General features: G+C 42.8%; 1 protein-coding gene across 1 annotated transcript in view; it reads right to left on the bottom strand.

Annotated features, from left to right (window-relative positions):
- TMEM131 (transmembrane protein 131) overlaps window positions 1–27,808 on the bottom strand; it is a 1,081,228-nt gene that overhangs the window by 299,077 nt on the left and 754,343 nt on the right. The window contains exons 29-30 of the mRNA XM_078658243.1: window positions 16,054–16,239; window positions 2,852–3,010 (exon numbers count right to left, since the gene is read on the bottom strand). Of these exons, the coding sequence (XP_078514369.1) occupies window positions 2,852–3,010; window positions 16,054–16,239 (345 nt within the window). The remainder of the gene's footprint in view (window positions 1–2,851; window positions 3,011–16,053; window positions 16,240–27,808) is intronic.

The raw sequence follows: 27,808 nt of genomic DNA, 5'->3' as shown, positions 1-27,808 counted from the left end.
AATAAAATCACTACTCAAGTAAATGTATGTATAGGCATTTATATAGCGCACTACTTACCCGTAGGGTCCCAAGGCGCTTCGACCGCTGCGAAACCCTTCCTGGCTTCCCTGAGAGATGGTCCCTTAATGGGTATCTCCAGGGTGAGACCAGGCATCCCCGGCGGTCTGGTGGGGCCGTTAGTGAAGATGAGGCAAGCTTATGCCCAGAGTTGCCGAGTGTGATCGCTGATCAGAGTGGGCACCGAGGCGAGAGAATTATCGAGTCCGCTGACCCTGGTCCAGAAACCTGCCGCGCCGGGAATCGAACCCTGGTCCCGGGCCGTCCTCTGCTCTCGGGTCTGCCGCCTCTAACCAGTGAGCCACACTACTTCATATGCAGACTGTTAAACGTGCTGCCTCTTACCGGATGTGGTCACGGCCGGTTTTCAGATAGAGTCCTGACGATTTTGGAAAACTGGGAGCGAAAAACATGCAGAAATATCGGTACAAGCTGAAGGTCTGGGGCTGGGCTGCTTACCTCCACTGGAAAGAAATGCCGACAATACAAGGCCGGTACACTGTGCATCTCACTGTTCTGCGACTGTGATTTTTAGTAAACACGTAAGTGTAAAGCGTAGTAACAAACCCAGTTTAATTTTGTAGAGCTGGTAAGGTTTATACCCCTGGAAGGACTACGAGCACGTAATCTGGGTAGGCTGTGACAACTGGGGATGCAAAAAGTTTTCTCTCACGAGCTTCCCCTAAAACCAGGATTTTCGCACCCATTTAAGAATGTGAGAAGAACAAGCATTGGCGCGCGGGTGTGAAAGTAAAGCAGCGCTGCGGCGAAATAAAATTAAAAAGAAGTGGCACGTAACGCCTGTGTGGGCACAATCATAGCTCCTCCCACGGCCTATTGGTGTCGATTACGCGCTTGCTGCGCGTAATAGACACCAATAGGCCATGGGAGGAGCTATGCGCGTGCTTTGGGCCAATTGCGTGCAGTCTTTTACAATAAGACGAACGCAAAGGCCAATGGGGTAACCCTATACAAAAAAGCACACGCACGAGCGTTTCACAGTCCAAAGTGACTGCTGAAACCCCGTTTTTCCATTACAAAATGCCTCGCGCTGGCGAAGCACTGCTACGCAGTGCAACGCTAGGCGCGAGACCTAAAAAGGCTAGGATTCTAGAAGAAAAAGCACGAGGATTGTTTTGTTCCCAAATTTGTGTACAATGACAGAAGCCCATAGGCAAAAACCTCAGGCGGTGTGGAAGGAACTAAAGGCCTTGTGCGCCACTTTTTTAGTGTGGCATCCAGCTCAATTCAGAATCGGAAAGAGGATTAAACACGTCTTCACCCAAACTGAGGCAACGTCTTTTTTCCGGGACAGCAGCAAGTCTGTCCCAACCTGAAAATGCAACATGAGGCATCTGATAAAGGTGGTGGTACACTTCAGCAGATCCTTTGCCTGAGACCTCTGTGGGCTACTATGGCCCAGCGGAAGATGGAGATACCTTTCCTGTGCTAACTTTTTTTTGGGTTATTAAGTTTGTCTTTATTTCAGTCTACAGCATCTTCCAAATGTATTTCTCTCAATGTACAAAGTTGTCGTAAACAGTGTATATTCTCTTGTAACCTGCTAATGGTTTCTGACACCCATTTGCAGCAATTACAGCTTAGTTCTATGGTAGGAGGTCATGTTACATGGCAGGATTTACTGTACCTTTTGATCTTTATTTTGATTACCAGTTGAAAAAAAACACGAAAACTGACGGAGCAGTATTGCTCAGTCTAAAGTGGCAATAAGGCATCAACCATGACTTAGTATCAAACAAGAGTTGAGGAACAACATTGAACTAGCAATGAATATGTATATTGTGTTTACCGTGGAATATGTTTCTGTAATGTAGAACAAACTACGTGTTAGAAAACCGACAAAATACAGACTGTGTTAATGATTTCCCCTGAAAAGAGTGTCAGGATGGGTGAGATTCTAAAATCAACAGGTCATTATTGCACGAGTAGCGAAGGAATAACGTACTCTAAAAGAAAATAGATGATCACTACCTAAATAACCAGGAATTTCCAAAACATGGTACGAGAAGCAGGGAGTCTTGCATCAGGCAGTGTATACACATTATGCTCCTCCACGGGCGTGGCACCAGCATCATGTCACTGGGCTGATGGGAGGGGAAGGATAAACTTAAACATAAGTCAGTCATGCATGCAGAACAAAAAAAAATTAAATAGAAGAAAATTGTAAATCAACAGCCCGTTAAATGAACAGTGCTGGTCTGTACTGTTTGGGTTACTGTCTCTGCAAAGGAGACGGCAACGTCTCTATGGAAAATAAAATGTTTCCCTTTCATCCACCAGGCAGTGTGCATCAAGAATTGAAATGGGCAAACTAAATAGAATTACATTTTGTTTTATGCATATTTGTCAAATACTACCAAAATTATCAGCAGACCTACGTTCTAGGTATATAAATCAATGAAAACTGTTTTCTGGTTTCCAATAAACCTTCTATCACCCACACTTAATATATGTGTACTAGGGATAGATGTGTAGTTTAGATTCAAATACTAGTCATAATAGCAATGCCTATGTTGCTAATATCATTTTCTCATCATTGTTAACGCATAAGAATTCGGGATTAGCAAGCTTGCCAATGTTTCATTATACATTTGTTTTTGTTTTAAAAGTACATTCCAAGGGGATTTTTTGCCATTGCTTATGTAAGAAAGCAATTAAACCACCAACAATATGCACACCTACGTTCCACCACTTCGCTACAGACTACACAACCAAATCTGGGGTAGTATTTAAAGCAAGAAAAATGTTCAAATGGAAGCAATGCATACTTACTTTGCATCTGATGAAATACCAACAATTCTCCTGAGATCAAATGGCCTTCCCATATCAAAAGGAGGATTTGACACCTCAAAAGAAAGACGCCTCCGAAAAGGCTCCCAAATTCCTTGAGCTTCTAAATAGGCTGTTCCAATTACTAAGAGAAAAAGCACGCTACAAGAATCAAAAGAGAAGGGAAAACATTAAAACGAATCAGGTTTACCTGGTTAGATGCCAAAGTACAGCACTTTATTACCATCTACTGCTTCTTATAGACCTACAGAGATCTACAAAGACATCAACACTTAAATATTTAGCACACAGTAGCTCCCTGATATATTATATACAAATATAATATGCAAACAAAAGAGACAAAAGAAAAGAGGATAGAAATTAAACCAATTTTTATCTGCCTGGATGCCAAAGTTCAGTATTTTCTTACTGCCTAGTGCTTCTTATAGACCTAAAGTGCAATATAAACACAACATTCAAGTGTTTAGTTCACTGTAATACCATGGTATTTTATATAGCACTTATGGTGTACTCACAACTGCAGATCATTTTTCACAAGGGTGTAGCTATCATGGTTACTATTACCCATAAATTGCCTGGATTTGAACCTTTGATGTGCAAGCAGCACAATTATTATCATGCCATTTGCCTATTACAGTGCAAACATCTACAATATGTTGAAATACAGGCTTACCACGGTCTTTCAAAGTGCATACCATGAGAGAAAGCATTCTCCTCCATCTTGTGAGTTGCAGCCCACATGTGCCCCAGATTGCTTTGAGCAGAGTCCAGGAAGTGGTAAGGAGACAGACTAGTGCTGTCTCTTCCCAAGACAAAAAGTTGTTTAAAAAACGATTTTCACTTTGTGTTTACTGTCTATGCCTGTGGTTGTTACAGTTAAAAATTGTAGTTTTATCCTGCCTGTAATTGCATATTTTATCACCTGTGTTGTGTTTTAAATGTGTGGTTTTCCCTGCCCATGATTGCCTTCATTTAGTGTGTTGAATTGTGGGATTTGCAGTCCAACCTCTGTAGTTTGTCCCTCTAATTCCTTGGTGACAAATCTGTTTTCCCTCCAAATTTCTCCTTTGCTCTGTGCTTAGGCCTGTGTGCTCAAACAGTGCACCCCCGCCACCATTTTGTGTTCACAAGCCAGTGAGGCCAGCCCCCCTGCCCCGCCCCCCTGCCCCCCCCCCCCCCCAGCTACAGGGATTTTCTACATCAGAGGGTGCTTCAGTGATCTGTATTTACTGGGGCCTGTGCACTTCGTTTTTTGGCCAGCAGGGGGAGTAAAGCTTTATTCAAACAGTATTGTTAGATTTCGAGTTAGTGAAGCCTTTACCTGCTGAAGTCCAAAGTTGTGGATTGAGCCTGTCTGTCTCCTAGGAGATTCTGAACAGGAGCAAGCAGCTTCCAACTCCCTGGCCAGCAAACCTTGTCTGAGGTTGCTGGGACCTTATATGGTGTGCTGGTGGTTGGCACATGTGTACACTGATTGGTGGTTGTATCTGGTGTTTCTATTGGGTTAGGGTTAATGTCCTCATTGGTTGGGTATTTGAGGGTTGTGACTGGTTTCTCGGTCTGTGATTCAATCATTGCAGGGTTGGGACTAGGGCTAGGGTTCGGATTTCTATAGGAAGTAGGGAGTAGGGCTTCCTATGTTATTGGTTGTTGGGAGTAGGGTGGGACTAGGGCTAGGGTTAGACCTTCAATTGGAAGTAGCTATTTAGTGCTTCTGGTGTGATTGGTTGTTGGACTAGGTGTGGGACTAAGAGTAGGGTTAGGCTTGCTATTGGAAGTAGGGACTAGGGCTACCTGTACCATTGGCTGCTTGGACTTGGATTGGGACTAGTGGTAGGGCTAGGGCCTTTACTGGATGTAGAGATCAGGGTTTTTGAACTGATTGGGTGCTTGGACTAGGGTTAAGATTGGCTGCAAGGTCCTGGTCTCCTGGAACATAGCAGGTTTGGCTGACAAAATAGGTGATTCTGCCTGGCTAGCTCTTGTTAAGAAACACACAATTATATGCCTCCAAGAGACATGGTTGGAAGATAAAAACGCCTTCATTGAGGGCTATCAAAGCTTTGTTATACCTGCAGCTCCTTCCACTAGGGGAAGAGCAAAGGGGGGGCTGGCTATTTTCATTAATCTTGGACTCTGTTGCAAAATAAGTACTTGTTATAATGCTAATCAGAACATTCAAATGCTTGAATTGAAGAGAGGCAAACATGTCTTAACCCTGATCAACTTTTATAACGCTATTAACAGCAATGGTGAATGTAACATCTTGACCTTAAATGAGATAATGAGAAAGGGGGCAAGTACATTGTCACGGAAGGTAATGATCGTAGGTGATTTTAATGTACACCCATGTGGTAACCCAGGTGTCTCCTCTATGGGATCCTTGGGGTGTAATAGTGTGGAAGGATTCCATTTTGTCCACACTAGGCGTGGAGTCAATTTAAATGACATGGTGAATGAAAATAATCTAACTGTAGCCATGTCTATGGTTCCTGAGTCCAAGGTGTTTGACGTCCCTATATTTAAAGGCTCAGGTCAGGGGTCCTTTATAGACCACATATTATTATCTGCAGACCTTGTAAATTGGGCCTCGAGATTTGTTATTCATACGAGCATTTATAGTGACCATAACCCGATAACTATTAGTTTGGGTGGGGTCTTATTTGAGCAGCGAATGACCCGCGAAGATCGGGGAACGTTACGCTGCATAAATGGTAAACGCAGATTGAAGTGGTCAATGGTAAATCAAGTAGATTTGTACATTGACATAAATAAGCTATGTGGAGTGGAATTAGCAGTATGCATGTCATCATCTACACCTCCTGAGAAAATCTTGGCAGATTTTGAGGCCATAGCGTCAATAGTAGGATCAATGTTGACAGCACCAGTGAAGGGTGAATTCAGAAATACTCCTAAATGGTTTGACCATAACTGTTCTAAGGCAAGTAGAGACCTGAAAAAGGCGTTAAAAACCAAACCTAGAGATTATGGTCAAATTAAAAATATGCGCTTGATTTATAAGAAATCACTAGCTATCCGGAAAAAAGAAATTAAGGCTAGTACCATGGAGTCTCTCCTTGACCAATCAGTGCTGGGGAACAGTAATAAATTCTGGCAAATTATCAACAAACCTTTGTTTGATAATTCTAGTGATATAGCTCTTGGCACTAACATCTCAGCGGAGGACTGGGTCACCCACTTTAGTACAATTTTTATAAGTAACGAGCAACGGGCAGAAAATGCTTTTTTAATTCCAACTAAGAATTCTCTGTGCTTTTCAGTAAGTGAGGTAGAAAGGGGCATCCAAGGACTAACTAGTAATAAGGCTCCTGGCCCGGATGGCTTGCCACCGGACCTTTTTAAATCCAGTATCTCCTTTTGGGCCCCAGTTCTCACTGCTGTAGTAAATGCAGCTGTGATCTCGGGGTGCCCAGGGGCGTGGGGGTTATCGACCATAGTCCCAGTATTTAAAAAGGGCGATCGGAGCAGCCCGCTATGCTACAGGCCAATTTCTTTAATTAATTCTGTAGCTAAAGTGGTAGGTGGTATAATCTTGAATAGGTTAACCACATGGGCAACTGATAAAAATATTTTATCCCCTATTCAATATGGCTTCAGACCTGGTCATTCGACAATTACACAATGTCTGAACCTATATTTGATCTTAAGTAAATATACCCTGGCCAAGCAAGGAACTGTCTATATGGCCTTTATGGACTTATCGTCCGCCTTTGATTGTGTGGATAGAGGAAAATTATGGGCTACCCTGCTAAAGATGGGCGTAGAAAAGAATTTAATTAATCTTCTGGTTGACCTACACACCGACACAAGAGCCAATGTTCGTTACACCCAAGATTTGAAAGTAACAGAGGAATTTAGAATAAATCGGGGTGTTCGACAGGGGTGTATACTGGCTCCATTCCTCTTCAACTTGTACATTAACGAGTTGGAGGAGTATTTGCTAAAAACAGGAGCCGATTACCCCCTTGTAGGCCGCAAGGGAGTCCCTGTGCTGCTTTATGCAGACGATGCTGTCCTTATTTCTAGGACAGCAAATGGTCTCCAGAAACTTTTGAATTCTTTCTTTGACTTCATGGAGTCAAGAGGCCTAAGCATAAATAACTCTAAGTCCTATGTTTTGAAAACAGGCCAGGGTTCTCGAAAATCTAATCTTTTTTGTATAAATGGGGAAAAAATTCCTACCACTAATACTTTTTCATACCTTGGGGTCCTCCTTGATCACAAGCTATCTTGGGGCCCTGCTGTCTGCAAAAAGAAGGGTGAGGTAACACGTGTTAATGCGGCCATACTTGGATTTGCGAAAAAAATTGGCAATAGCCCGGTGGCAGCTTTGCTTAAACTATATCAGGCAAAAAGTGTTGCCGTTGCCTGTTACGGAAGTGAGCTCTGGGGTTACAACAAGATGAAGGACCTGGAGGTCACAGAAAATAACTTCCTGAAGAAAATACTGAGACTGCCAAGGGGAACTGGAAACTTCTCGGTACATGAGGAGTTGGGTGTACCCTATCTAAGTGACAGAATAGCAATGAACCCCGTATTGTGCTGGCTGAATTGCTGGCTTAACAAGGACATACCCCTCACTCACGAAATACTAAAAGAAGCCTTAACATTGGATGGAAGGTTTAAAGTTCCATGGCTGAAGTATATAAATGATTGCCTGATTGCAATCGGCCGGCCAGATCTGTTTTTAACCCCAAATCTCATTACCAAATCTGATGTTATTTTTGTAAAAAATGCTATGATGACAACCAGATATACTGTCAGGGAGGAGGTTGAGTTGCAGAAGGACAGTGTAAGGAAACATGTTTTACTTAAAACCTGTCTACAAACGGAACCATATCTATCATGGCCTATGACCGGCTATGAACGTTATCTGTTAACAAGGTTCCGTTTTGACCTGTTTCATCTCCTACTGGCAGTACCAAGTGGGGCTCATCGGGGTGAGGTGTTGCCAGCTTACGGCTGCGACGGAAAGTCTCCGCAAGACCTGGCACACTTTTTATTTTTCTGTCCTTATTATATAACACCCCGGCAGCTATACTTAAAGCCTTGCCTTAAAAAACTGAATTTTGCACAGATAAAACCAGCACTTTATTACCTTCAATTATTGAAATGCGATTGCTAGTTTCAGGAAACTACAGACAAATAAAGTGCAATCACCTTCAGGAAAAGTATGGAGGGACAATTATGCTGCTAATGCCTTTGGCATTTTTAATTTTTTATTGTATAGAAATTATTTATATACTTTTAAATTGTTTATGCTGCCTGTTGCTTCTGTCTTTTACATTGTCTGAAGAAACGTGTGCTTTATAAATGAATTATCCGGACTGTTTTTAATTGTTTGTTGATGAACTGTTCTTTTATGATTGTAATGTTTACAATCGAATAAAGATTTTGACTTGACTTGGTCTCCTATTGGTTCTAGAAGTTAGGGCTAATGTTGTGATTGGATAATGTTAGGGCTAGGGTTCCCATTGGCTGAAGGGGTCACCTGATTACTAGGGCTACAAAAAAGCCCAGGCTTAGGGCGTCTCAGCCCGGGCGTCGAGGCTAAGGGTGGAGAGGACAAGGGTAGTTGCCTGTTTGGGCCTGTTAAGGGCAGAGAGGACAAGGGTAGTTGCCTGTTTGGGCCTGTTAAGGGCAGAGAGGACAAGGGTAGTTGCCTGTTTGGGCCTGTTCGAGACTGATCGGGACTAGGGACAGAAATGCTGCCCTTATTCTCATTAAAAAAAAAACCCTTCACTCTTTTATCCCTCCACTATCCTTTTTTTCTATAAAAATTAACAGACTAACATGTTCACTTCTCAAATTCCATGTTCCATATTCAACTATACTAATATACTGCCCAAATAACTGAATAACATATCTACAACTCAAATTACTTCATATTTATACTATACTAATTTTCAACACTAATCCTTTATGGGTTCCGGAGTGGCGTGCTACTCGCCAAAAAGCGCTTCAACACCCATCAGGGGTAACAAGTGCTATATGAATGCAAATCTTTCTTCTCCTTTTATCCATCCGCTTACCTTCTCACTCCAAGTAACAGACTAATATACACCACTGAAATTACCTCATATTTCATCTATCCTTCTGCTATAATTCCAAATCCAAATAACTGACTAACCTATCCACCACTTAAAATGTACTTGCATGTTTCACTATACTAATTCAACACTAATCCTCTGTGGGTCCCGGAGTAGCGTGCTACCCGCCGAAAAAGCGCTTCGACGCCTCGTCAGGGGTAGTAAGCGCTATATAAATGCAATTACAATACAATACAATACAATACCAATTAAATGAACGTTAACCCTTCCCCACTCTCAAATTATGGGCTGATGTATTGCATCAATTATTTTGGTGTTTATTAAGCATCAACTTAAATTTTATTATATTAACACACTGGGGACATGCAACAAAATCAACTTGTTTTCTTTAAGCCAGTTAATGGTTATCGTTTATATCAATTCTTCCGGTCAGCTTCATGTGTGCCTTTTTCTTAAGAAGTTTAAAAATAAAATGTTATCCCGTGCAGAAAAGAATCATCCCAAAGTTACAGCTTGCTTTTTGCTGTACTAAGTCAACAGGTATACCAGTATATTCAAAATATGGACTTCTTAAAATGCTCATCCAAGAAAAGGAAACTATAGTTTTATTTTTTTTCAGAACTTCATATAAAACAATCACTACACATTTTTTAACTACTTGATTTGATGATACAGGAGTGTATTTGAAAACACTTTTGTTATGGTATTCAATTAGGGAACCCCTAACAAAGTTCCAGAAAAGGAAAATTTCACATGTCAATAGTCTCTACACTTCAGACATCCCAAAACATAGAACAAGATTGCAAAACTCTAATTTGCTCTGTGTTCTATGTCCTCTAGAGAATTAGCAACGTGAAAGGCACAGGGGGGAAAAAGTAACACCCATTAAAGGTCTTCAGAAAAGTGCAGCACCTCACAGTACTCTATTGCTCTATGATTCCTTAACCTAGTAGTATCTTCAATTGTCAGACTGGATACGGACATTTTCGAGCAGCATCTCTGCCCGCCAGTAGGTGGTGGTATTCTGCTCCGCATCAGCTCTGGAAGTGATGCAAGCTGTATATAGATATGCACCACCTCGACGCGAGGATGTCAGTTCATTTTCAGGACTCTCAACACCAGGAGCATGGAGCCACAATGAATACTGGCCACTGGTGGGGTCTATAGGGCCCTTTTCAAGGGAAACCATAATCCTTTAATCAGGTTTCAGAGAGGGGAGGTTGGGAGAGTCGGTAAGGAATCTGTGGCTAGATGGAGTCTCTACCAGATAAGGTATTACCAAAGGTAAGTAACTTGTTCATCTGATAGAGACTACTAGCTGCAGATCCCTTACCTAATATTAGATTACCAAGCAATGTCTCTCCCCTGATTCGGGTCTGCAAACCCAATTCAGACTAGACAGCCCTGTAGGACCGAACATGCAAAATCCCCATCCAGATGGAACGGACTACCCAGGCAGTATTGCTTAGTAAACGTGTGCAAGGAAGTCCATGTTGCAGCCTGACAGATGTACAGGACAAGAATTTTGAATGCTAACAAAGTGGTCGCAGTTTTGGCTCTAGCAGAATGATCAAGCAAGCCCTCAGGTTGCTTCTTGGCAAATCTGTAGCAGATCGTTAAGCAGACCACTATCCATCAGAAGATGGTTCGTTTCTCCACAGCCTTCCATTTCTTGGCCCTGATGTATCCTATGAACAGTTTATCATCCACACTGAAGCCTTTTGTGCGGTCAAGGTAGAACGACCATGCTCTTTTTGGGTCCAGAAGGTGGAGTTTCTCCTCTTCCTTAAAAGGATGAGGCAGGGTAAAAAAGGTAGGCCGGGTGATGGTCTGGCCTGTATGAAAAGGAGTGACTATCTTTGGAAGGAACAGGCATGTGTCCGGAGAAATCTCGTCACAGCAGGAGACTTAAATAAAGTTGGCTGGTTTGTCAACTGCACAAATGGAGAGATGGCTGAAAGATAGCTCTTAACTGAGCCCAGAGCAGACCACTGCTAGGTCAAAGAAAGAAGAAATAATAAGACTTGAGAAAGTAGAGCAGAGAGGGAATCAATGCTCCTGGATACACACCTTGCCACAAATTTGTCCTGTGGCAGGTGTATACCATCTTGATGGAGGGACGACTTGCTGCCTAAGTAACATCACAGACTGCAGGAGGATGGTCAAAGGTTGTCAGTTGTTGCCGATCAATCTTCAAGCATGAAGGAGAAGGGTGAGAAGATGTGGAGGTTCAGGTACAAGATCCTCCTCTGTTGGTGCGACAGAACATCCTCCCAAAGAGGCAGTTTAACCAGAGGACCGGTGCCCTTACGCAACAGTCCGCAATACCAGACTTTTCGTGCTCAATCCGGAGCCACAAGAATAACTTGGGCACGGTCCTGAAAACTCTGAGCAGGAGTTATACTGGCAAAAAGGCACACAGGAGGCCAAAGCTCCACTCAAGTCGAAAGGCGTCTCAGAGCGAGAGCCATCTTGGAAACTTCAGCACACAAGACTAATGGAATTGCACCTTCTCTGCTGCGGCAGAGAGATCTAACCAATGCTCTCCCCACTCTTGAAAAAGACCTTGCACCACCTCTGAATGGAGACAACAGTTGTGATCAGATAGGCATCGACGGTTAAGATCATCTGCCCTAGTATAGAGTCTGCAGGTGTTGAATCCCCATAGGTGTAGCTCAGGTGTTCCAGCCATGTCCAGAGATGCAGAGCCTCCTGACAGAGTGTACAACCCAACCCGCCTTGCTAGTTGCAGTACCACATGGTGGTGGTGGTGGTGTTGTCTGTGAACAACTGCACTAGCCTAACCTTGATGGGGGTAGAAAGGCCTTAAATGACAAGCAAACAACTCGAAGCTCCAACAAGTTTTGGTGGAGCCAGGACTCCGTCTGAGACCAGAGTCCTCTTATCTCCACCTCCCTCAGATGAATGCCCCAACCCAGGAGTGACACATCTGTCACTACCATCAGTTCTGGCTGGGGTGGGGAGAGGGGTCTGCCGCTAATCAAAGCATGGTTCGCTAGCCACCACTGCAAATCTGTTGCAGTTCCCACCGAGATTTGGGCCCTGTCTAAGAGATTGCCCTGATGCTGCGCCCAGTGGAACTTAAAGTCCAACTGCAGAGCCCGCATATGCCAATGGGTATGCTTCAATAGCAGGATGCCCAACAGTCTCAGAGTCTGTCTCAACGAAACCCAGAATAGAGAATGAAACATCAGTATAATATCCCGAATGTCTTGGACTTACCGTATGGGAGGCCCAGCCCAAAAATGCAGTGTCCGGAACAGCTCTGATTAAAGGGAGCGTTTGAGAGGCAATCAGGTGTGATTTTGGCATATTGATAGTGAACCCCAGCGAGTGCAAGAAGGTCCCCGCAGTCTGGAGGTCAGAGAGGACTTCTTGGGGCAAGCCAACCTTTAACTGCCAACTGTCGAGGTAGGGGAATACCGGAACCCCAGACCGCTGCAGGTGTGCTGCAACCATCGCCATCACCCTTGGTGAACACCAGAGGGGAGCTGATGAGGCCAAAGTTGAGCATGGCGAATTGAAAGTGCTCCTAGGCCACTGTGAACCGTAGCTAACATCCCTTCCCCCCCCACGCACACACACAACCATCCGGTCTGTCGGATCCAGAGCAGACAGAACTTGAGTGACCATGAGCATTTAGAATTCCTCCTGTTTGAGGAAAAAATTGAGAAGGGGCAGGGCAAGTATAGGACGGAGGTCTCTTTTTTGACCACCAGTCAATAGCGGGAAAAGCAACCATGACCTGTTCCTGATGCTAAACCAACAGTTGATGGACAGAATGCAGAACAATGTCATACATTCACCCCAGTACAGAGATCTGGGCCTAAATCCATCGTTATTTTGCACTCCACACCAGCCCAGTACAGACATGGCCATATGTAAATGAGCTTTAACCCTGTGCCTCATGGGAACAGTCCAGCCCGAACTGCCAAGCCATATCTTTCCTGGACCGAAATCAAGCATCCTAGGACCGGTTTCTGGCTGTCAGCCATCTTCAGCCAGGATAGCGTGACTCCAGTGGTGTGGAGAGCATGGGACTCACGTCTGAGCATACCCATCCCACTCGGTGTGACAAATGCAAAACCAACAGTTGATGGACAGAATGCAGAACAATGTCATACATTCACCCCAGTAAATAGATCTGGGCCTAAATCCATCGTTATTTTGCACTCCACACCACCCCAGTTCAGACATGGCCATTTGCAAATCAGCCTTGACCCTGTGCCTCATGGGAACACCAAGCTCTCTGGAGTGGGCTGATGGGTGAGGAAACTAGGGTCCCCTGGAGCATGGGAGGTTGTGGAAGGCAATCGACCTGTGCACAGGAGCCCCTGTGCAGGGCTTGGACCAGGCCACAAGGAGGACGTCAGTGAAGGATTCATTAAAGGGGAGAAAGGGTTTGGAAGAGCTATCTCTGGCGCAAGCACCTCTGTCAAGACATTAGTCTTGACTGCCACTGAGGGTAACTGAAGGACCAAAACCTCAGCTGCGTTAAGCACCACCATAGCGTTAAAGGCCCCCTCCACCATATTCACATTAGGAGGGAAGACCAGGCCAGTGTCAGGTGAAGTATTTAACGCACTGGGATCCTCCAGATCCTCATATCAGGTGTCCGCGGAATCATCCAATGGCTGGTGCTGTTCATCAGGGTTGCCACACCCCTCCTATTTGACCACTGTACCAGGCCGGTCAAAGACAAAAGGCACTGACTGACTCAAAAGGCATGGCTCCAGACGGCCGGGGACCAGCATCATACAACGCTGATCCTGCTTTCTGTGTTGGAGTCAAAGATGATGGGGATAGTGTTGATGGCGCCAGCGGTAGAGGAGCGGGCACTAGAGAAGGTCTTTGCCTAGCTGGCCACACCGCTCCAGATCCATGGATCCACTGGAACCATGGGGCCCTACTGGGGGGGGAATCCAGTAGGGGTCCCTCCCTCCCGAATCCATTGTGCCTGAAGTCGCTCCAGAGGAGTCAGGTCACCAATTATGGGATTCAGGGCCGCATACACCTTTACAAATCGGGCACTGGTCGCTCCAGCGAAATCGGGGAAGTGCAGAGTCGACCCTGGTTCGTCCGAGGATTTAGAAGGACACGAAAAAGTATAAGACCTCTTCGGATTCTTAGTTTTCTTCTTTTTTATGTGACTTATCTGATGATTAGTTCGACGGTGATGATGACCACCGGGTGTGGCTCCACGAGTGTTCCAGAGATCTTCCATGCGATTGTGATCTTGATTAAAGTGGGATCGTCTGACGGTGGGGTGCTTCATGGTGAGCTCCCCCAGTGCCTTTGAGTGCATGGACAGGCAATCCTCACAGGTGTTTAAGTTATGGTCCTTCTCAAGGTACCACAGAGAGACCAAGTTGATTGGGAGGCGGGGGGGGCAGGGAGGGGGGTGACGGGCACCACATGGTTTGAAACCAGTTGGTTTCTTGGGGGATATCCGGTCACACAAGAAGGAAAGTAGATCTTAAAAAAGTGGTAGACAAAAAGTCAAAATAGGCAGTCAACAAAAGAGTGAATGATGGGTAGCTCTACATGTGCCCCGTACGACACATCAGTACAGACAACGCAGATGCAGAGCCAAACGACACCACCTTCCGGTGCACTAGGGTACTGCTCCAAAATTTCCTTATCCTGTCTGATGCATGGGGATAATTCGAAGGTAAGGAATCCATGGCTAGAAGTCTCTACAATATTGTATTCTGTAATTAGTTTCCTGAATTGCGATTTTCCACACATAAAACTTCTTGAATGATGCACTTATGGCTTTCACCTATCTCTTGCAACCACAAATATCTGACTGCCACATTGGCAGTTAGAAATCTAAGCTGATCGGTGTGGGAGTGGAGCGATTAAGAGAAAGCAAGGGGCGTTGCAATTACAGAGGGATGACCTCCTTCAATTATTCTACAGCCTTGTAGGACACTGAACTCTAATTATGCAGGTTAGCAGGAAATCAGGGATGGCAGCACTGGTATACTATGGAACTCTTTCAGGAGTCAGATTAGGGAGTGACTAATAAGTCAGTCAAGGCTGAAAAGAGTATCAGGAATCTGCTGTCACAATTACCCAGAAGAGAGCCATCCCAGCTATTAAGAAAAATGCTACCACTGCCACCAAACATTAGGTCAATATTCTGAAGACTTCAGGTCAAGTACTCTGAATTGGTATTGAATTACCTATAGCTATAATTCAACAAACCAAACCTACTATAGCAGTATTTAACACTAGCTAGAAAAATATGAATACAAGAGGGGAGTCTTGCAGCACTCATACTCGCTCTGCGCAGTTATTGGTTCAGTCAGTTTGACTATTACACCAAAATTTGCTGATCTTGCCAATATATGAAACAGAGATCTTGTTTCCTACTCCATATTTAAGGCTAAGGATGAAGCTTGGATTTCCTCACTTAAGTTATGATGGTTAATGTATACTGTGAGCCCCCAACTTCACTTCTAATCAAAGACATTAATAAGCATTGTAGACACTTTTACATAAACTCTACATAACGCATAATAGCCAGAGAGAAAGCAAATAGAGGTCTTCCTTCACGCAGTCAAGAATATGTTATAGTGACTCGTCTATACACAAATATAAAGTTGCTAGACCGCACTACCACATAAAATGGCAATCACTACAATAGTATCTAGATTTTAGCAAAAGCAAAGATGGTTGTGATCCGTAATCATTTTTACATCATCACAGTCCAATAAAAAATAAAGAGACTCAAGCCCACCGTATGGGTTTTTATTCACTGAGCGATAAAATGTTAACAGTAATTACATACATTTTCATGGCTACAAATTACAGAAAAATTTTGTGAGAAACACACTTTTTCTGCATAATTTCACACTAAAGGGCAAATCCACTAAAGACGAAGCAGTCCTGTCGCTATGTTTTTGTGGCATTCTCGTTTTGAAAAACCGCCTCCCTGATTGGGAAAAGGTTTCCTAGATTCTTGGTGCAGCAATAAGTAATGCTAAACACAACTCTATTTGAAACTGTGGTGCAGCTACGACTACAGTCCACTGCTAAAGCAAACCTTTAAAAGTTAATTTTAAGCTTTCGTCAAACAAACAATACCTCATTATTCCTGAGATGATTATGTACAGTGCCAGTTCCCAGTTTGGACGGGGCAAAGCCTCTGCACAGGTTGCCAACATGTGATATGGAAGGGATGAATTCAAGATGAATACAAACTCAGAGCCACCAGTAGTAACAAACTTCAATTCACGAATGACTCTGGAGGCAGTGAAATCTGGTGTAAACCTAAAGACAAAAAACATTAACACGATTTACTATCACATGGTTGTGAAACATACACAACTAGAAGGAAGGCTATGAACAGCAGTTCTGGAAGGTTAAAAGGAAGTCCTAAGCAGACACATTCTAAGCATTATGACACAGATCAGGAATTTGGTTAAAACACAATTTGGGCATCGTGAAATCACAGTTAAATGGACAATCTAGAAAATAGTCTTAGAGTGATCAAAAGTAACCGGTCGAGCTCACAGCAGTGAAATAACTGCAGTGGACCAACCACCTCAAAAAATATTAGCTACGTTGAAAGGAAGCAGGCAAAGACATTGAAGAAAAAAAAAAAAAGGGTGAAAGCTTTCTGACCACCTAACCGTGAAGCAACTGAAGTCTTCAGCCTCTCCTATGAGCATTGTGTCGGGTAGCTACATTGGTGGAGCAATTTCTATAAAAATTCGGTAAATACTACATTAGGTTTGTTTGTACAAAAAAGCTTTTAAAATGAAATGGACACCAAATCGTTTAGGACTACAACACTCTCTAAACCTGGTGGTAATAATCTCAGAAAGCAAGAAATTGTAAATTTGCTACACGGAGACTACTTGACATCTCATGTGCATTTCATTAAGGCAGACCACATGACTGCATTTTTTATATAATAGCTAAGCAATAGTACAAGGTATCACTAAAGCTCCTAATTCTATTAGGAAAACATTATGCAAACATTTTGCTATTTAAACTAGGTCAGGATTGTATTATGACAATCTCGTAAAAGTTAGCACAACCACTCTCTCTAACCACAAAGGGGAAGCTGTTAGAGAAGGCGTGCAAAAGAGGTGGGAGGAAACGCATGAAGCCACAAAGTGTCTACTGGGATTTCAACAGATCTTGAACACAGAATGTGCTTACCAACATATTTATAATTAGTAAAGGGTGTGAAAGAAACAGCTCAATGAACGATGCTGCAACATCTATTCCAAAAATGAAATGCATAAATTGATTTTTGTGTATATTTTGTATTAAATTACTTGGGTGTGCTGGGGGACTAAACATATTCTGGTGAAAAATGCAGAAATGGATCGAATCGAATTACAAAAACAAATAGAATAGCTTGAGGCAGTTTGCAATGGGTATTTAACGCCTTAAGAAGCATGAGGAAACAATAAAGGCACGCAAAGCGCAGATAATTCTGCGAGATAGAATTGACAATAAACAAGGGAAAATCTTCACCTTTGCTCGAAGATTTGATAATCTAAAGCGACAGCGGCTGATCAACACTAATAGGTCGCAACAGGAAAGAAGTGCTACAGACACTGAAACTGAGCTCAGTTTAGATTTGGACACTGACAATGTGTCCAATAAACAAGGTGGCTCAAGAAGCAACATAGCGGCAGAGCCACTCTGATTGAGGAATTGGTCATTTTTTACGGCAGGATCGCCGCCTAACACTACGCCCAAGAACTTCAAAACCCAGAGGCGCAAAAGGCGACAAACCAAATAGACAGCAAGCCACAAGAAAATAAACTAAAACAACGGAAATGGAGGGAAAAAAACAACAGAAAGACATTGAACGCACCATAGTGAATCTCATGCCACTGACATTGAACAAATCTTGGCCGGGGATCTATCTTTTTGCCCCGAAAGTTAATTCCATAATGGTCAAAAACCATTAGAGGTGCACAAATTCATCAGAAAACAAATATTTATGAAAGTCATGCTAATAGAGAACCAAAACATACTATGCCCAGTCCCATAGGAACAGTTCCTGCTCATCAAACAGGACTACAAGTATCTGACCTGACACTAGTAAAGGAATTAATGGCATTACAAAATGAACATCTGGGTCTAAATACACCAATTGAGGAACATGCACTAGCAGATAAAGAACAACTAGAGTAATGGGGCGAAGCAAAAACACCTTTTAAGCCGGCATCAAAGTTCTTACCCATTACCCCACACAAATCAATTCAAATCAACTTTATTCGGTTTTAGAGATATAAAACCATAAAAGTTGACAATATATTAAAAGGTTATAATTTCCTAAAATATCAACACAGTGTATCGTAGGCTATCCCATGGTGGACTGTAACATAAAAGTTAACAGTACATAAAGGATTCTAAATTTTTAAGGTGCCAACACCATTTAACATGGTAAAAATATGTTACATCGTGACCCCAAGTAACTAGTGACATCAAGAAATACAGTTCAGGAACAAGTGATCGCCCCTTTAAGACTGGGTTCCCCAAAAAATGATCCCAGTTTACAGACGCATATAGGTCTTAAAAATAATCATAAACCCTGGCCCTCATCACATTAATCAGGACAAGCCCTGGACTTCACCACAGATTTCAAATAACCAACGACGAAAAAAATACATTCGTCCTTCAGCAGTTGTAGATACAGGAGAGATGGGCGATCCTGGATAAAATTCATTGTCTTTAAAATAGAAACTAAAAAAGAATTCCTAGGAACCTCGTAAAATTTACAAAACAAACAAAACGTAGCAAATCCTGTGGAGACTCTCCGTCACAGCCACAGGATGTTAACAGCTGGCCTCTACTGCACCCCCTAGGAAAGGCAAGCAGGAGGTGAAAGTGATCAAAACGAAATCTGGTCAATAAAAACCGTTCATAAACAGATTAAAAAAAAACAGGAGATAAGGCTCGGCTGATGGTGTTGTCTTTAGCATAAAGAATTTGCAGACACTAGGTTTCCACAACCAGCTCCTCCCTTTCCAGTTTCTTTAAACTGCTAAAGGACTCCCTTGTTATCCCCACGTACTTATAGGTTATTAGATCAGGGTTAGTATAAAGTTCAACTCATCCTAATTTTTTAAACTGCTATTGATATAACTGAGTCAGGGTATGTTGAGAGCTAGATCCAGGGTCATACACTTTTAAAATCAGCTGGCTGAGCGTTAATCCCTCATTCAACCAAATTTTTATCCAGAAAATTAAAGGACGAAATGCCAGGGTATCACTTAAATAGGGCACCGCTAATTCCTCGTGTACCACCAAATTAGACAGGCCACGGCGAACACCTAACATGCGCTTTAAAAAGGATTTCTCAGCTACCTGATAGCGTCAGTGACAATGTGCCCCCATATTTCACTCCCATAGGAGGCTGTAGCTACACTCCTTGCCTGGTAGATATTCAACAGAGCAGCAATGGGTCTGTTAACCAGTTTGGAGGCAAAATTAAAAATGGCCGCGTTCACCCGCGCCAAGTCCCCCGTCTTCCTTTGTTTGAGCGGCCCCCATTTAAGTTGGTCGTCCAAGGTGACCCAGAGGTAAGAAAAACATCTGAGGTACCTTCACTATACCTACCCTTAACTGTAAGCATTTTTTTAGGCGTATCCCCACTTGCATGACAAAAGATTTTGAATTATTGATGGTGAAATCACGTTCCGAAATGAAGTCTGAAAAAGCGTCAAAGCAAAGTTTGGAGCCCCCTTGGGGTCCTGGATATAAGGACTGCATCGTCCGCATAAAGTAATACTGGGAGACCTCGTCGCCCTGCGTACGGATAATCTACCCCTGTTAATAAAAGGACTTTGTCAACATCATTAATATAAAGGTTAAACAGAAAGGGAGCACAAATGCAGCCCTGACGTGCCACCCCCAACCCCCCCCCCCATGGGAATCCCATGACGTCAGCGCGCATAGGGCGCGCGCTGATGTCAACAGGGAGTCCCAGACGCTCGGGAAGCCATTTGCTTCCTGAGCGTCGAGGAGTTCCGTAAGTTTCCTTGTTCCTGGAGGAGTTTAGGGACCGCATGGAAGCATCAGGGGAGAGGAAAGAGATTTTCCTCACCCCTGATGCCTAACGATCAGCAGAAATGCCCCCACTAGCACCAGGGAATTACATTTTGAGCATTGGAAGCGACCCCTTGGGCAAGGGTCACTTCCAAGTGGGAGCAATTCTTAATAATGATTTTCTGCCCCCCCGGGGGCCAATCGGCCTGTTTTTTGACTGTTTTGCCCCCAGGGGAGGCAGAAAATGCCACTAGGCACCAGGGACAGTTAGGCGGACATTCAAATTTGGTTGGAAGCAACCCCTTGGGCAAGGGTCGAAAATGCCACTAGGCACCAGGGACTGGTAGGCTGCCCTTTACATTTGGATGGAAGCGACCCCTTGGGCAAGGGTCGCTCCCTAGAGGGGGCATTTGTTGAGGAATGTTTTTCTGTCCCCCCTGGGGGCAAATCGGCCCATTTTCTGGGCCGTCTTGCCCCCATTGGCGGCAGAAACACACCACTAGGCACCAGGGATTATTTTGGCGGCATTTACATTTGGATGGAAGCGACCCCTTGGGCAAGGATCGCTTCCTAGAGGGGGCATATGTCAAGGAATGTTTTTCTGCCCCTCCTGGGGGCAAATAGGCCCGTTTTTTCGGCCGTTTTGCCCCGGGGAGGGGGGGGGGAAGAAAATGCCACTAGGCACCATGGGCAGTTAGGCAGACATTTAAATTTGGTTGGAAGTGACGCTTCCAAGTGGGGGCAATTTTTATTAATGATTTTCTGCCCCCCCCGGGGGCAAATTCAGGCGTTACTAGGCAACAGGGACTTATTTGGGGGCATTCAAATTTGGATGGAAGCGACCCCTTGGGAAAGGGTCGCCTCCAAAGGGGAGCATTTCTTGTTGATGTTTGTGTGCCCCAGATCTGCCCTTTTTTTGGCCTTTCTGGCCCACTAGGCCCTAGGGATTGTGTTTTGTAGTGTGTGGAAGCGACCCCTTGGGCAAGGTTCGCTTCCAAAGGTGGTTCTATTTTTGGATGTTTTTTTCTGCCCGCCCCCTTGGTGGCAGTCGGTCTTTTTTTGTCCTTACTGCCCCCGGGTGGGGGAGGGAGGGTACAGTAAGGACAAAAAAAAGACCGACTGCCACCGAGGGGGGCGGGCAGAAAAAACATCCAAAAATATAACCAGTGGATTGATGGAAAACCTCACCTAATCCCCATTGGTCTCAGCCCTATTTGAAGGCTCATCTGGCCGAATGTCCATTTGGGTAGCGACATTGTGTGTTATAATTTTAATTGTCATATTGTTTGTGAAATGTAATAGTATTTTTTTTATTTCTCTATTTTATTCTAGTTCAAGGCCTTTGCTGTTTGGATTGTTGTAGGTTGCGGTTTTGTAGCTTGGTAAGTAAATTTATTTTGTACTATTTACTCTAAAGTAGTTTGATTTCCCTACATGAATGTGCTTTTGTAAATGGTGTAGTAATAGCAGTTTGTTTGGCTTCTGTGTTTTGAGTGTCAAAATATTGTTTGCATTAGTGCTTGATGTGTACTTTGTTGTCTTATGTGTAATTGTTTTTTTATTCTTCTTTCTAGTGGGATATCGTTGCTTTTTGCAGTGTTTCTACAGAGTAGGTGCTGGTGAGTGTAGCTATCTTTGGTAAGAGCTATATTGTTTTGGACTGTATAGATCTTTGTGCTAAAGCCTCACTTTGTTTACTACTTACTTTGCACAGTGTTGGTTGTTGTTGACTTGTTTGTGCAGTCTCCTTTCTTAGTAAGGATAATGGCTAGCCACAGGATTACTGCTCAGCAGGTTGCTGGTATGCTTTTTGAGTCTTCCTCTGACCTTGGTTCAGAGACTGACTCTGATTCTGAGGTAGAGGTAGGAAGGGGTTCAGGCAGTGAGTTTTCTCTTCACATGGAATCATCGGATGATGAAGCTTCTTCTAGTGATGATGAAGTACCTGTGTTAGAGGAGGACATTGATGTGCTGGTAGTGCGCCAAGAGGCATCTGGGCTGCAGCCTAGGGCTGCAAGGTTTCCCATTGGTATAGGTCGGCGAGAGGCCTCTGGGCTGCAGCCTGCGGCTACAAGGCATCATGTTGCTGTGGTGCGGCAAGAGGCATCTGGGGCTGCTAGGATTCCCGTTGGTGTAGTGCGGCAAGAGGCATCTGGGGCTGCTAGGCTTCCCGTTGGTGTAGTGCGGCAAAAGGCATCTGGGGCTGCTAGGCTTCCCGTTGGTGTAGTGCGGCAAAAGGCATCTGGGGCTGCTAGGTTTCCCGTTGGTGTAGTGCGGCAAGAAGCATCTGGGGCTGCTAGGCTTCCCGTTGGTGTAGTGCGGCAAGAGGCATCTGGGTTGCAGGCTGGGGCTTCAGCACTTCCCGTGGATAGTGTTGGCCTCTGGGTTGCCCCTGGCATGGTGCAGCCGGCATTGCCAGACTTTACTGGTGTTCCAGGGTGAAGAGTGAATACTGAGAACTTTTTGACGATACATTTTTTCAGTTGTTTATGGACGATGTGTTTTTGGCAGAGATTGTTGAGCAGACTAATTTGTATGCCGAACAGTTTGAGGGACAACAGTGCCAGCCTTCAGCCCCAATCTAGAGCTACCCGGTGGACTCCCACATATCTTGAAGAGATGAAGAAGTTCTTGGGATTCACTTTTTTGATGGGCTTGCTAAGGAAGCCACCAATGTCTTCATATTGGTCTACTAGTCCCTTGATGGCAACGGCTATATTTCCGGCAGTCATGAGTCGTGATAGGCATTTGCTTCTGATGATGCATTTTGTCAATAATGGTTTAGCGTTGCCACGAGATAACCCTGATTGTGACCAGGTTTTAAAGATTCAGCCTGTCCTTGATCACTTTGTTGATCGTTTTTCTGAGATCTATGCTCCAGGAAAAGAAATAGCAGTGGACGAGCCTTTGGTGTTGTTCAAGGGCCGCTTGGTTTTTAGGCAATACATTCCTAGTAAGAGGGCATGCTATGGAATTAAGCTGTATATGCTGTGTGACAGTGGGACTGGATATGTCTCTAATTTCAGGGTGTACACCGGTAAGGAGTCCAGCATTAACCCCCCTGGTTGTTCGTCCACTTTTGGAGTGACTGAGAAAATTGTGTGGGAACTAGGTAGAGGATTATTTAAAAAAGGACACCATTTATATGTAGATAATTTCTTTTTTTTTTGTGCAAAGGTAACAACCCAGGCAGACAAATAGGAACAAAAACTGGCCAATGAAAGAAACACATATTTATAAACAACTCATTAAAAATGCAATGGACTGTAATGATATCAAAAAGATTGATTTTAATATAATTATAAAAAATATGTGGATAAATCTGATTCAATAAAATACAATGACATGATTTGAATAGAATAGACATGAATCATTTAAATAATGTATGGCAAACAAACATATCAATATACATAATTCTAAAAATAAGACACTTTGTTCTTAAAAATGATTTCTCAAATACAAGATGTTTCTAAGGCTGTGAGTCTACGCGTTTCGACAAAACATTTGTCTTCCTCAGGACGGTTTGATATCAGCCATAATTTCTAAAAAAGATAAAACAGAATCACAAACATATAACAGTACATTGCAAGCACTACTATTTACATATATCTGAAAAAGCAAAACTTATTTCTTTTTCTATTTTCTCTTTTCTTTTTTCTTTACAGAGCCAGAATTTATATGAAAGAACACTTATATTTTTATAGTGTTCACATCCTTGATAAAAAGTCACATTTAACCAGACATAGGGTGAACCACTCGGGAGGTCATATGATACAGGCAAATTTAATAAAATATAAAACAAATAGGAAAATCTAGAAGGATTTAAAAATTCAGAATAATAAGAAAAATCAGAAAAAGGCGTAACATTTTTGGTAAACTAATATTACTGGAAATTCCTATAGTTCCAAAGTATTATACCTAATTAATTGCTGGAGATATTCCTTAATTATTAAGACTTCATACGTCATGTTTTATATGTAGTATTATGTTAGAAAACAGAGTAGTTATACCTAGGCTAGAGTAGTTAATAGTAGTCTCTACTGTAGAAACTACTATTCCAATCATGTAAGTAGCAAGTCATATTAAGGTGAGGAAACTCCAACCATTCATTCACATTTTGGATTAGATATATTATTATGTAATAATTTCAGTATTACACCAGCAATTTTGAAAACAACGAGGGATTCCGGCTTTTAATTAATTTTTTAATAAACAAAACGTGAAGAGTATTTGTGGGCATTGATAGGAAGACAGCAGTGATTGCTGTTTCAACAGGTAAAAATATTATCTACTGTAATTAATATATTAAGCTAGAGTGGAACTGTACTATATTCCAATATATGCATTTCTTTCATTTGAATAGCCATCACATACCGTCTCCATCCATAAAGGGAGAGGTGCCTTATCTACCCTAACTACCACGTATCGAATACTCTATAACTTCTCTATATCTAGGTAAGGTTCTTTAGCAATCTAATCCAAAATGTGAATGAATGGTTGGAGTTTCCTCACCTTAATATGACTTGCTACTTACATGATTGGAATAGTAGTTTCTACAGTAGAGACTACTATTAACTACTCTAGCCTAGGTATAACTACTCTGTTTTCTAACATAATACTACATATAAAACATGACGTATGAAGTCTTAATAATTAAGGAATATCTCCAGCAATTAATTAGGTATAATACTTTGGAACTATAGGAATTTCCAGTAATATTAGTTTACCAAAAATGTTATGCCTTTTTCTGATTTTTCTGAATTTTTAAATCCTTCTAGATTTTCCTATTTGTTTTATATTTTATTAAATTTGCCTGTATCATATGACCTCCCGAGTGGTTCACCCTATGTCTGGTTAAATGTGACTTTTTATCAAGGATGTGAACACTATAAAAATATAAGTGTTCTTTCATATAAATTCTGGCTCTGTAAAGAAAAAAGAAAAGAGAAAATAGAAAAAGAAATAAGTTTTGCTTTTTCAGATATATGTAAATAGTAGTGCTTGCAATGTACTGTTATATGTTTGTGATTCTGTTTTATCTTTTTTAGAAATTATGGCTGATATCAAACCGTCCTGAGGAAGACAAATGTTTTGTCGAAACGCGTAGACTCACAGCCTTAGAAACATCTTGTATTTGAGAAATCATTTTTAAGAACAAAGTGTCTTATTTTTAGAATTATGTATATTGATATGTTTGTTTGCCATACATTATTTAAATGATTCATGTCTATTCAAATCATGTCATTGTATTTTATTGAATCAGATTTATCCACATATTTTTTATAATTATATTAAAATCAATCTTTTTGATATCATTACAGTCCATTGCATTTTTAATGAGTTGTTTATAAATATGTGTTTCTTTCATTAGCCAGTTTTTGTTCCTATTTGTCTGCCTGGGTTGTTACCTTTGCACAAAAAACTGTTTTCCCTGACCCAGGAGCACAATCCAAATCAGGGGGTCCTTGTTACCTACAAAATATGTAGATAATTTCTACACTGGTGTGTGGTTGTTCAAGGAATTGGCCAAAGTGGGCACTTTGCTTGTGGCACAATGCGCTGTAACCGTAAAGGTTTCCCAAAAGAACTTGTTTGCTAAAAGCTTGTGCGGGGACAGTGCAGTGCGTTGCGATGTGACGAGCTTCTAGCTGTGACGTTTTCAGACAGGAGAGATGTGTACATGCAGACTACCATCAATGATGAAAGCACTGCACCTGTGCCTGTTTGGGGTCAGGCTGCTGAAGTGCGCAAACCTGTGTGCATTTTAGACTATAATAGGCACATCAGTGGTGTTGACAGAGTAGATCAGAGGTTGGAACCTTACGCTGCTCTTCGTAAGGCTTACATTTGGTATAAGAAGTTAGCTATTCTTCTTTTCCACTTGGCAACATTTAATGCTTTTATTGTGTTCCAGAATTCTTGTCCTGAGTCAAAGATGACTTTTGTTAAGTTTCAAGAGTCTGTAATAGGCAGCCTTGTTCTAGCGGAACAGGCAAGTGTTCCTAGAGTTGGAGTGGTGGAGGATGTGGCTAGATTGAAAGATCGCATCATTCTGTTACACTGATTAGTGCCCCAAACCATGGCACAATAGCTGCTGCATTTGCAATTATCGTCGTTCTTTATCATTCATATAAATCCTTTTTACTCCATCTTTTTAACTTTTCAAACAATTTTAGTCCCAATGCAAGGAAATGCATATTTCCTGAATTTCTCATATTCATGATGGGCCATCTGAACATCATGTGACTGTGTACAAATAGAGGCGCTTAGCATATTAATATTAATATTTGTTTGTTTAATTGATTTTCCAGTTACCCTTGACGAAGGGCCCCTGGAGGCCCGAAATGCATTGGGTTTTTAATAAATTGCTATTGATGAAAATTTGCTTGAGAACGTATTCTTGAAAGAAGAGGTTCGGATGGCCCATCATGAATATGAGAAACACAGGAAATATGCATTTCCTTGCATGCGGACTAAAATTGTTTGAAAAGTTTAAAAGATGGAGTAAAACGGATTTATATGAATGATAAAGAACGACGATAATTGCAAATGCAGCAGCTATTGTGCCATGGTTTGGGGCACTAATCAGTGTCCCAGAATGATGCGATTTCAAGTTCAACGTGCTATCGGGGCAGGGCAGGTCACCATCGAGCACGCTTTGGGAAACAGAACTATTCATGGAGAATCTTGATGCAACTAAGGTGTGCAGCCCACCCACATATGATAGATTGAAAGATCGCCACTTTCCTGAATAAATTCCTCCCAGAACCTCAATAGAGTTTCCCACTAGGAGATGTAGAGTCTGTTGGTGAAGAGGTGCGCGGAGGGAGACTCGTATGTACTGCCCTGACTGTCCTTCTAAACCTGGATTGTGTGTGTCAGCTTGTTTTAAATCGTACCACACGCATAAGAATTTTTGGGAGTATCCATGAGTGGTAAAGCGAACTGCCTCGCCTGTATTGTTTAATATTTTTTATTCTGTTTCAAGGTTGGCATTAGTGCAATGTATTTAGTTTCAGATTTTGTGTTAGCAGATTTGTATCTATTTGCAATTTGTTGTGTTATTTTTTTTGTTTAAAAAAATTCTAAATGTACGCATGACTATAACATGTGTTGTGACCTAACTTGCAAATAAAGAAATTTTCAACAAAAAAAAAAATTTCTAAATGTGATGGTGGTGTGTGTAGGCGGACGCTTGGATGGCGGTGTGCGTGGACTGGCGCTTGGCTGGTGGTGTGGGTGGATTGGCGCTTGGCTGGCGGTGTGCGTGGACTGGCACTTGGCTGGAGGTGTGCATGGACTGGAGCTTGGCTGGCGGTGTGCGTTGACTGGCACTTGGCTGGCGGTGTGCGTGGACTGGCGCTTGGCTGACGGTGTGGGTGGATTGGCGCTTGGCTGACGGTGTGGGTGGATTGGCGCTTGGCTGGTGGTGTGCGTGCACTGGCGCTTGTCTGGCGGTGTGTGTGGACTGGCGCTCAGCTGGCGGTGTGCGTGGACTGGCGCTCGGCTCGCGGTGTGTGACTAGTGACTTGCTGCTGGTCACTACACACACTGCTAGCTGAGCGCCACTCCACACAATCCATCAGTTTGTGTAGTTACTGTGTCAGGAATGTGGGCGTGTGAAAGTGATGGACCCTTGAATGGCGCTGTTTGCTGGTGTGAGTGTTGTAATGTGATGGGCCCGCGGCTGGCGGTGTGAATGTTTTGGATGTGTCACACATATGAAAGGTGTATGAATGGCCTGTAAAGAGGTTGGTGCCTTGTCGTGGCTTTACAGCTCACGAGCTGTGAGTCCATGGTTCAGTTTCTCGTCCTTTCAATTATT

Source organism: Lissotriton helveticus, chromosome 8 (assembly GCF_964261635.1).
Source record: "Lissotriton helveticus chromosome 8, aLisHel1.1, whole genome shotgun sequence".
NCBI lineage: Eukaryota > Metazoa > Chordata > Amphibia > Caudata > Salamandridae > Lissotriton > Lissotriton helveticus.
Note: the sequence above shows the minus strand (reverse complement) of the source record. Positions and strands in the feature narration are given on the sequence as shown.